General features: G+C 40.3%; 1 protein-coding gene across 1 annotated transcript in view; it reads left to right on the top strand.

Annotated features, from left to right (window-relative positions):
* Nucleotides 1-10,843: 10,843 nt before the first annotated feature.
* Nucleotides 10,844-11,781, top strand: part of LOC107688688 (dystrophin-related protein 2-like) — a 38,402-nt gene continuing 37,464 nt past the window's right edge. Inside the window, exon 1 of the mRNA XM_016486417.1 lies at nucleotides 10,844-10,924. Within this exon, the coding sequence (XP_016341903.1) occupies nucleotides 10,871-10,924 (54 nt within the window). The 5' untranslated portion in view covers nucleotides 10,844-10,870. The remainder of the gene's footprint in view (nucleotides 10,925-11,781) is intronic.

The following is an 11,781-nucleotide window of genomic DNA, read 5'->3' as shown; positions in this document are numbered from 1 at the left end:
GGGGGGAGGGGGGGGCGTTCTGGAGGCAGGGTTAACGGACGGAAGGCCTCCAGGGCAGCTCCCGTTCCGGGACCCATGGCGGATCTGGCAGTTCGTGGCGCCATGGCCGATCAGGCAGTTCGGGGCGCCATGGCGGAGCCAAAATACTTGGGGACGCTTACGGGCTCCGAGGCCCTCCGTGGGCCATGACAGGGGACTGGAGCCCTCCCTGGGCTTAACGGGGGATCAGGAGCCCTCCCTGGGCTCAACGGGGGATCAGGAGCCCTCACTGGGCTAGACTCGGGGATTGGGAAACTGGCACTGGAGGGCGCTCTGGAGGAGCAGGCACAGCAAGGCGCTTTTGAGGAGCTGGCACTGGAGCGAACTCAGGGGCTGGAGCCGACACTGGAGCGAGCTCTGGGGCTGGAGCCGACACTGGAGCGAACACTGGAGCGAGCTCTGGGGCTAGGATGTCAATGGCGGCCGGCGGGCTTGAGAGAGCCGCGGACAGCGGGCTTGACTTCGCAGCGGCCGGTAGGCTTGACAACGGTGCGGCCGGCAGGCCTATCTTCGTAGCGGCCGGCGGGCTTGAGTGAGCCGCGGCCCACGGGCTTGACATCAGAACGGCCGGCGGGCAGGAGAGAGCTGCCACCGGCGGGCTTGACTTCGTAGGGGCCAGCGGGCCCGACATCGGAACGGCCGGCGGGCCGGAGAGAGCCGCGGCCAGCGGACTTGACTGAGGAGCGGCCGTACTGGACTGACGACTAGGGTGGAGCTTCGGAGGACAGCGGGGAATTTGGGGTTGGGCAGGCGGTAGGAGCCGTTGGAGAGGTATGTGGAGGTTCTCGGCGTGGGGTGAGCTGGGGAGACGCGGCGCGTTCCAGCGGGAGTTGGATGACGAGGCTTGGGAAGTTTCTTTACTTCTTCAACTTCGAAATCAGAACCATTTAAGAACAGCACGAGATTAATTGGCTCGATCAGGGGAAAATCACACGTCGGAAGATCACAGCGGATTATCTCGTCATCCAACCCCAGCAGGAAGCACGCACCTAGAGCGGCGTCGTGCCAGCTCACCCGGTTAGAGAGCTCGAGAAAACCCTCCACATATCACTCCAACCTCAAACCACCCTACTGCAAACTCCACAGCGCATCCTCAGCTGCAGTAATCTTTTTTCTTGGTACGGTATTCTGTCATGGTTGCACTACTGAGTGGAGTGCGGAACAAGGAACGGAGGGAGACGAGGAGTACATCTATCCAGAGACTTTTAATAACATAAAGGAAACACGGAAAACTCACGTAGCACAGGTAGACATGAACAGGAAACTAACCAAATATGGGCAAGGAGGGCACATGGGGAGCAAAACACACACAAAACACAGAACAAAGTCTGACAGTGGGATGCTGACCTGACAGAACTAGCCTGTCTCTAAAACAATTCCAGTCCACGTGGGCAGGTGGCTAAACGACTCGCTTTATTTTATATTTATTGCTTTGTGAAAATGTGATTCCTGCAAACAGATAAGATTTCATCCCATGAGTTCCTCCACGTAAATGCAGGGCAATGGGTTGAGACGTTCTTTCCTGTTCCATTACATGCTGGGACATCATGGAGATGTGTTATACTCTTCGATATGCATAACTCTTCTTTTGACGTGCCTAGGTTGGAGATGGAGGCAGGTTGAATCTGAGGCTTACCGGTTAGTACAAGTACAAGTAGGTTAGCATGGTTCAGTTGGAACCAACCAACCAAAGCAATATTTTAATATGTTATATATTATTTACTAATATAATTGAATAATTATAATAATTTTTAAAATATAGAATATTTAATACACACACATACATAGTGTTGGGTAAGTTACTAATTACATCTACAACAGTGTAATTAGATTACTGTATTAATTACTCTCTCTAAAAAGTATTGCATTACTTATTACTTTCTAAATCTCATGTCAACCTTGTCCAGTTAAACAATACAAGGGTAGACATGAAACTGCTCTTTTATAATATATATATGGAGTCTTGTGGAGCATCGAAAACATGCTGTTGTCTAGCTTTGTTTGCCTGTTCACCAGAGAATAACATTGCAAAACCCTCAAAAATAATAAAACAGAAATGGTGACAAGGTTCTGTAACAGTATGTCCTGAGACTCTTGATTTGGATGTTTTTTCAGTGCTGTGATCTCAGTGCTATCTAAGTTTTGACCATGGGTCTGTGCCCTGCGATGGGCTGTTGTTTGCTGTGTTGGCAGGGTACGGCTGGAGGCCTTTTCGGACAACAGTGGGAAGCTCCAGCTGTCCCTGCAGGAGATCATTGAATGGCTGACAGCTAAAGACGAGGAGCTGTCCGAGCAGCTGCCCATAGGTGGTGATGTCGGAGCGGTGCAGCACCAGCGGGAGTTCCACCAGGTTGGCCTAACACACATGCATATCACACACACATATTTTTTCTCTTGCTGACTTTGCTCCTGAACACAGTTAATCTTGTCATCTATCAACATAACAGAATCAATTCAATATTTAAGACTGCAATATGGCAGCAGGAGTTCAAACAGAATGACATTTAAGATTCGAGCCCACCCACCTGTAAGCTAATAAAAAAGCCTCTGAATCCATTATCAAGATGCAAAAGTAGACCTGAATGAAACATGTTAATTGTAAATCTGAATCCCCCTCTGTTCATAAACCACAAAGAAGCTTGCAAGATCACCGAAAATAGAACAGAGAATAGTTGCAGTGAGTAAATGGTGACAGATTTATTTTCATTTTTAGGTGAACTATCCCCTTAAATATTTACCACTCTCCTGTGTATACACATTATGTTCTGCATTCTAACTTGTTTTTTCTCCCAATACACAAACACAAATTCACTCTCCCAGATAAACACACACCTTGTAATTGGCCCTGTAGGATACTGCTTCCATCTTAGCACCAATTTCACTGCTGTCAGCTGAATAAAGGAGGAAAAAGAGGGGTACTGAGAGAAAAGATTGAGTGAGAAAGAGAGAGAGATAGCAAGCTCTTTCTTTCTGTGACTGACACTGTGAAATCAGCCTCCAAATTAAGACCTGTATCTCACTGTCCCTTTCTTGGCTCTCACTTATTTCTCTCTTATTGCTCGCTTTTTGCTCTTTATGTAATATGTAGATACACATATGCACGTGCATGCACCCCCATCCTTGTGCTATCATTCCATCTGTCACATACTGTTCTCTTTTCCTCCAATTCACTGCTGCAATGTACAATGTTCGCGTTCCCATATGTGAGAGCGAAATCACATATGCTGCTCTGCAGAGAATTAAGCCATTTTAAGAAATTTAAATTATTGATCATAAGTGGATTTCTTCCTCTGTATTTTAATATCATACTCTTTTTGTCTTCCCCTGTGCTATCTTTTTCTCTTGAGTTTGTTGACAGATTTGAATAGATTGGGCGTATGGTTTGCTTTAAAAACTGTATATATTGAAGTTTGCCCTAATACTAGTGTAGGCTGAAATTATAATCGATTCCCCTGAGTCTTTGAACACTAAGTAGATACCATCATTACTTAAAAGTACTTTGAAGAAACAACAGAGACATCACTAGACAGAAACAACCATTTCTTGCAGCTTTTTCTAAAAATGTATAATTAATACATGAGTGATCTTAAGTCTTTATTTTTGTTTGCTCAGCCAAAGGCGGACCTCGAGTATGAAGTTTAGCTGCTATTTAGTTTCACAGCGAGTGGAATGAAAACATTTCATGAAATAGCAAGGCATGGGCAAGAGGGCATGCTTTCCACAAAGACCTCTCAGGAGACCTCTTGATTCCAGCAGCCCGGCAGTTCATTTCTACTTTTGACCGTTTGATTTCAGTTTACAGTTTCTTGGTTGCTAACTCAGTTTGCAAATAGGCAGGTAGAGGTTTCAAGGACATGGCACGTGTTACTGGGGGTGACTCCTAATGTGGTTATAATGTGGCATAAGAACGCAATACTGGGTATTTCCTGTGGGTAATATGGGAGATAAAATAAATATTAATCTCTTCATGCTATAAGAGGATTGAGCTGTTGGATCATTCAAATAAATTACTTTAAAAAGAGGGGGTAATATTCCTCTGAGATTTAAAATGGCACGATGAATGAATTAAGTCGTCGCCTTAGTAACTATTAAGGATTAGTGGAAAAACTGTAGGTGGTGCCTAGAAATAGGGAGTTTACTCCATGATTGTTATAAATCATAGTTCAAGTGATGTATATCGAATGATATACATCATAGTTTACCACATTAGGAACCCAAATTGATTTCTATTGGTCTCTAGATGTTAAAAAAAGGTCTAAGGGTATTTAGAAGAGCCTTAAAGGGATAGTTGGAAATTCTGGCATTATTTACTCAACCTCATGTTGTTCCAAACCTGTATGATTTTCTGACTTCTGTGGAATACAGAAGATGATGTCTCAGTTGGGTCCAATAATGTTTTGGACCCCATTGACTTCCATTGTAGGACACAAACAGTTAAAATATCTCCATTTGTATGGACAGAAGAAAGAAATCCATACAGGTTTGGAACAACATGAGGTATGAATGCCAGAATTTCAATTTTTTGGGTGAACAGTCCTAATCTGTCAATATCTACTCAGGTAAAGCTGGAAAAGCGGGTTTAGTTCAGTAGATTGACACCTCAGGGGTCGATGGATGCTGTGGGGCTCCAATACAGTGTCTGTGAGCTAGTTTATGTGTGTCAGTGAAGCTGCTTTCATGTTTATTCCTGTGCTGTGATGTTTGATCATGTCAGCATGACACACTAGTAAACATGATGTTGTGTGCAGGCTTTCATGGAAGATGTCAAATCCAGAGGGCCCTACATCTACTCGGTGTTGGAATCAGCTCAGACCTTCCTGGCACAACACCCATTCCAGGAGCCTGAGGAGACGTTGCCTGATGGCAAAGGTTTGTTCCCTAGTGATGGAAAATGGTTAATGAACCATTTTGATACATTTAACCAGGCATCATGACATTGTGTTCCTCTGGCTCGTGAATAATTAGTCACATGATATTTAGGGCTAAGGTGATTGGCTCAAAAACAAGGGGATCCTGCACCAGTCAGTCAACTGCCTCTAGCAATGTTTCCATTCAGTTTAATTTTCCATTAAAGTTTAATTCATGCAGAAAAGTAAGAACACTGCAAAAACAATTTCCTAATAAGTGCTGGTGATTGGCAGCAGATGGTTTATGTCTGGGTAAGGGCGTATCAGACAGTTTTAGGAGGTAATAGTACAGTGCCAAAAAACTACCCTTAATAAGTTTTGATGATTTTATTCTATTATTCATTTTTAGGGCTGTTTTTTTCAGTGAAAATATCTAAAAACTAAATAAAATAACTTGATAAGCAACACTACATACGATATTAAAGTTTGTTGTCATAGATTCATCTTAAATGTGTCTTTTGTCTTGTTTTAAATCCTCTTGTTTTTAGCTAATTTATACTTAAAACTGCAGTGTTGCCTCTCAAGTAAATTTATTTTGGAAAATAAGACAAAATACTTGTTAGTTTTTTTTGCAATATTTTATATGCAAATAAATGCACATTTTGGACAGTTTATTTGCATCTTGGTGTTTCCATCCATCGTTTTTAAATGAATTATTCCAAAATTGCATAAAAATATGAGCATGGACACCCGGCTATTGACAGACAGCTCTTCATGTATTATAACCCACATTAACCCAGCACAGGTGCATAGAAATTGCAGTGCCTGATGAGAAACTGCCTCCTCACATGTAGGCCATCAACCCAATTCTGCATCCACGTCATCATGAGTGTGTCTGTGTCATATGAAGCAATTAATAATGGAGAGATCAGGGCTGTTGTTTTCAGAATGTTGGCTCATAGCCTGTCTGTTACTCCCTATTCTTACCCTCCTCTCCGTCACAGAAGTCTCTCCTCGCCGGCGAATACTGAATGTAAGTCGCTCCGTGTGGAAGCAGGCCAACGTGGCCAGTGACCTGTGGGAGAAGTTGACGGCGCGCTGCGTGGACCGACACCGGCACATGGAGCGAACCCTGGAGAGGCTGCTGCAGATCCAGGCCGCCATGGAGGAGCTGGCTGTGGCTCTGGAGCAGGCGGAGGGAGTGAGGGACGCCTGGGAGCCTGTGGGAGACCTGTTTATTGATTCGCTGCAGGATCACATAGATGCTACCAAGGTAATATGTCTTCGGTGACCTGATCACAAGATTGATTAATGCGGACAAATCGCTGTTTACACTTTTGTGATTGGATTTTAAAGGGAATGGTGTCTGATTTGGTAACTACAGTATATCCATCAATTACTACTTCAGTGCGTTACTGCATGCGCATAGCATAAAAGAGCAAAAAAAAAGTCAGCTACCATATATATCTGAGTCTCCCTGCATATGTGACATTTTCAGTAGAATTCACAGGGTTATTTTAGTCATGCTTGTCGTGCTTTATATGATCTGTGTCACTGCATGACAGGAAGTTCTGTAAAGTCACCTGCATGTATGTGTACCAAATATTTTTTATTTATTTATTTTTTTTAAGTTGCACAGAACGGTCAAAGTTTAAACATAATATAGGCACAATGGTTGACTGATGTGAGTAGGCAGACTTTCAGATGTTGTCTAGGATGGATCAGGGTGCATTAGAGTTTACGCGACATTATGTGACGTTAAATCACAGCACACATACCAGTGCTACACTTACAAACAGACATCATTGCAACAGTATTGTTGTTGTTACAGCTAGTCGTTGAATTAGATCTATTTTGGTAGTAGCAAATAAAACTTAAAAAAACACCCATACTTGCATTGGTAGGCATGTTTAAGAAGTTGGAAAGTGACTTGAATTCGACTTTTGTATGGCTGGCTGCTGGGACCTTGTGATCCATGTACCCTATTTACTTTTAGATGTGCTGCTTAAATAGATAAAGATGAAGAGGTTCAGTGTGGATTTATATTTCTATAAATGTATTTCTATGGCCAGATGTTGATGTATTATGCGAGGCATTCTGATAGACTTTAGATATTTTTTCATTTGTTACTGGACCTCACAGCTTGCTCAATTACTAATTGTAAGATTTTCAGCCAGATTGTACTGAGACTCTCCACAGGGCGCAGTTCTTTAATGGCATAGAAGGTCTTTTACTTTTTCTCTCACTTCATTTAACTGTAGGGTTTAAACAAGTGATTTTTTATTTTCAGACTTTAAATGAAATGCAGTATTAATGTGTGATGTGAGTTGCTCGTGATGTGAATGAGTCAAATAGATTGTTGGGAGGGGGGACATTACACTTTTATCTTTAGAATGTTATTGTTTTGTTTTTATTTATTAATTTTTATCAAATGTTTTAGTTATTTTAATTAAATGTTTTTATTTATTTATTTTATATTCAGAATCAGATGAATTAGAATGAGCTTTAATCACCAGAAAGTTTGCAAAAACACCCAAGGAATTAGTTATGGTTTCACGGAGCTCTATGTACTTACATACTTACAAGAGAATAGAAAGGGAAAAAGTAAATAAGTAGAATTAAAATCTAAATCTAAAAGAATATACATTTAGATGAGGTAAACAGGAGACTTGTGTACATATGCACATTAAGTACAGTATACACAACTGTATAAATATAAATATTTGCATAATAAGTGTCCATTGCCTAATGCCCGGATGGCAAAAAACAAAACAAAAAACATAAGTACACTGAACTACAAAAACAGGTACATATTAGTGGGTATACTAGCTGTTCAAGGTGGAAATGGCCTGTGGAATGTTCTGGATGTTCTAGTGCACAGTGATCTGTAGCATCTGCCTGTCCTAGGTGAGAAGGGTCCGTGATGACGTTACCTGCTTGTTTCTTCAGTCTGGAGATCCTGGAAGTTGGGCAGGTTCATACCAATTATCCTCTAAGCCATCCTAACAGTTCATTGTAGTCTAAATATCAAGTATCAAGGGAGATCCAGAAAGCAAATGGTGGTCATAATCCATCCAGTAGCATTTTCATATATTGACCACGTTTACTTTCTGGATCTCCTTTGTACGGTTTCCATCCTGGGTGTTTTATGGTTTTCTGTTAATAGTACAGTTCACTCAGCTGTATGCTGCTATTGGTTTTGCCCTTAAGATACTGTACTCAGTCACTGACTATGATCAAACAGAGAGATTAGTGTCGCAACAATAAAAGAACTGAAAGATGAGGCATCTGAATATGTTATCCTGTAATCTACCGTGTTTTTCCGAAGTGTATCTCCCTAATGTTTCCCTTCGTAATCTACCAGTGACGATTTACAGACTCAGCCTCCTACAGCTGTACAGTAGGAGGTCTTTTTATTTGACGATATGATTATGGTTGTTCCCGTGGAGATAAGTAGAGTTATTATAGATATGGAACAGTGTAGGTATCTATTTACAGTACTACCTTGTGCATCAGTGAGTCAGAGTTTCTGTTCTGCTTTCCGGGTCCCAAAAGGCTTCCTTATGTGTGGAAATGATATTTCTCTTTCTCTATTAATGTAAACACGTTTTTGTGATGTAATGTGCCTTTTTGTCAATAGCACAGCACAGTGCTATACATGTGCAACTGTGTAATTAAATAATTAACTGGTTTGTCTGCCTAGAGCTGTACCCTGATGCAATATGTTGAGTTTTTAATTCAGGCTGAAGCAGGACTCAGTGAACTGACATGTTCGTGCTACGGTCTGACAGGAGGTGGAGCATTTATCAGTGTTTCCCCTGCTGTCAGAATCAGCAACCACATAGCTGATCTAGCAGAATTTTACAGTTTTTCATTCATTTTCCTGGCTGCATGTCAAGGGTATGAACAGGCCATAAGATCAAGACTTCTACTACTCCCACAGTTACCTCTTGCCTGGGACCCCATACATAACATACGGTGGGTTCAAATCTCTGAGACCTCTTTGAAAATCTGGGATTTTTCTTTTTATTTGCTCCTAAAAACAAGAACAACAACAACAACAAAATTTAAATCATATAAAATGTTAAAATGTTTTTAAAAGAAATGAATACTTTTATTCAGCACAGATGCATTGATTAAAAGTGCCAGTAAAGACATTTACTTTACAGAATTTACATGTCAAATCAGCATATTAGAATGATTTCTGAAAGATCATGTGACACTGAAGACTGGAGTAAATGATGCTGAAAATTCGGCTTTGCATCACAGGAATAAATTCAATTTTAAAATATATTAAAACTAGAAAACAGTTATTTTAAATTGTAATAATATTTTACAATCAGTGTTGGGGTAACGCATTACAAGCAATGTGAGTTACGTAATCAGATTACTTTTTATATTTTTAATATATAAAATATATACTTTTAATATTGTAATGCATTACTTTTAAAAGTAACTTTCCCCAACACTGTAACAATATTTTTGTTTTTACTGTATTTTTGGTCAAATAAATGGTGCCTTGGTTTACCAACCCCAACTAGTCTATTTCAGTTCAAATTTCACTTACAAAAATATTTCTCTCTGCATTTTTTGTATATTCTCTTGCCACCAGTTCGCACTGTCACACACACTGAGTCATGTCACACTTACACATTTGGTGCAGTTTCACTCTCTGCCATCGACAGACTGGGTCTCTCTTGCACTTATGCCCAGTGTGGTGTGTGTGAGCAGTGGTGGACAAGGTGGATGAAATGAAAATGGACAAGTGTAGTCTGTGAATGGATAAAAGATCACTTTAAACATTAAAATATCCACCATATGGCCAGCCTGTCAATATCAGGGCTTTTTTATTGCTTTAAATTAGAGCAGGCATAATGGACTACTTGCACAACTACTTCCGCGTTCTACTCAATACAGCTCGGGAGTTTCCGGTCAGCATTTAGCGCACCTACATACAGACCGTTTCTCATGAGAAAGCAGATTATTACTACGTTTTAGGGCTGGCAATTTTTTTTAAAAACAATTAGTCATATTCTCTGCATTAACATGAATTATCTTCAACCTGCTGAAATGCTCCTATGAATATATTTATCTTCCAAATATGCATTCTGAATAATAAATAAATATATACTGATCATATTTCATACCTGTTGAATTTACAGTTTTAAATGAATTTGACTGATAAACACCCTTATAAAAAATAATCATGGTTTTACGATAGTAAAAGTGTAGTAACCATTTTTTTTGTTTTGCGGTTTACCATTTGTATAACCAAATTTAAACACCATGGTTAAATGTTGGTTAGTGTAGCTAACTCAGGTTTATTATGGTTTAACTACGATTGCAATTTTTTTGGTTTTATTTGTAGTAAAACCATGGCTAATTTTCGTAAGAGCATTCTTGCTTGTGTGCATTGGTGCTCCTATTCCAATGTTTAAAATGACTGAATGAATGTGCGGTAACTGCCTTAAAGAAATGTAATGATGTTCATTTTAAACAGGAACGCATTGACAGTGCGACTACTTTGAATATTCTTATTTTGGCATTGCATACAGTGAAATGATTGTGAGTGAAAAATGACACAAAATAGTGACATATTTACACACATATTTTTAAACATATTTAATACAGATAAATAAAGGTTCATTCTGATCTTATTCGTCAGATCTCACGTACACTGCAATGTCGCGATTACTAGTTTAGAGCACTGACACCCTGTGGTGAAACAATCACGTATGTTTACCAGCCACTTCCACTGAGTTTGGAAAACTCTGCACACAGTAATCATCAGAATATGCCTTCTCCTGTTTCTGAAAACATCCGGATTTTGAAATCATAATGCAGACTCTCATTTTAATAGGCATTTAAGTCAACTATATGATGACGGCACACTGAAAATATACATAACCGTAAATAACTGAGCTGTATTATTTAAAAACGGAAGTACGTCACACCAGCTGGCCATATCTGATGTGCACTTGTCCATGGAGAACGCCAGAGCTCTGGAGCACCTCAACAACAGATGGAAACTTCTGCAGGTAGTGAATTCACTACATCCTTATCTCATCCTTACCTGCCCACCATCACTAATGGACCACTATGGAGATCAAATAGTACAGCCGTCACCATTGCCAGCAGTGGCTCCAGCCAACTAAGTTAGTGCATATACACTATCAAAAATGGAGCTTAGGAGATGGAATATAATATGCCGGTCCTGCCTCGCTGAGAGCGGTGATGGCTCCATTATCATCGGTCACGGGAGTGCCTTTTGTCTACATGCTTATGGAAAAACAAAGGCCTTTACGACGAGAAAAAAGAGAAGATGTAAAATGAAATTGAGTGTTTCGATTGCATCTGGTTGTTTGATTGTGAGTGAAAAATGACACAAAATAGTGACATATTTACACACATATTTTTAAACATATTTAATACAGATAAATAAAGGTTCATTCTGATCTTATTCGTCAGATCTCACGTACACTGCAATGTCGCGATTACTAGTTTAGAGCACTGACACCCTGTGGTGAAACAATCACGTATGTTTACCAGCCACTGCTTTCTCACATCGGCTTATGTTGGATTAAAATGTCACGTTCCATTGAATTTGGAAAATTCTGCACACATAATCATCAGAATATCTCTTCTCCTGTCTCTGAAAATGTCCGGATTTTGAAATCATCCCACGGACTCTAATTTTAATAGGCATTTAAGTCAACTAGATGATTACGGCACATTGAAAATATACATAACCGGAAATAACTGAGTTGTATTATTTCAAAACGGAAGTGCGTCACGAGGCTCAGTGGAAGTAGTCCATTGTAACACTCAATAAATGTAACATAACAATGCACAATGGCCCCAGAAATCAGATGGAAAGTTTGAGAATATATATATA

This window comes from Sinocyclocheilus anshuiensis, unplaced genomic scaffold, assembly GCF_001515605.1.
Source record: "Sinocyclocheilus anshuiensis isolate Anshui unplaced genomic scaffold, SAMN03320099.WGS_v1.1 scaffold581, whole genome shotgun sequence".
Classification (NCBI taxonomy): Eukaryota; Metazoa; Chordata; class Actinopteri; order Cypriniformes; family Cyprinidae; genus Sinocyclocheilus; species Sinocyclocheilus anshuiensis.
This window is presented reverse-complemented; position numbering and strand designations above follow the sequence as displayed.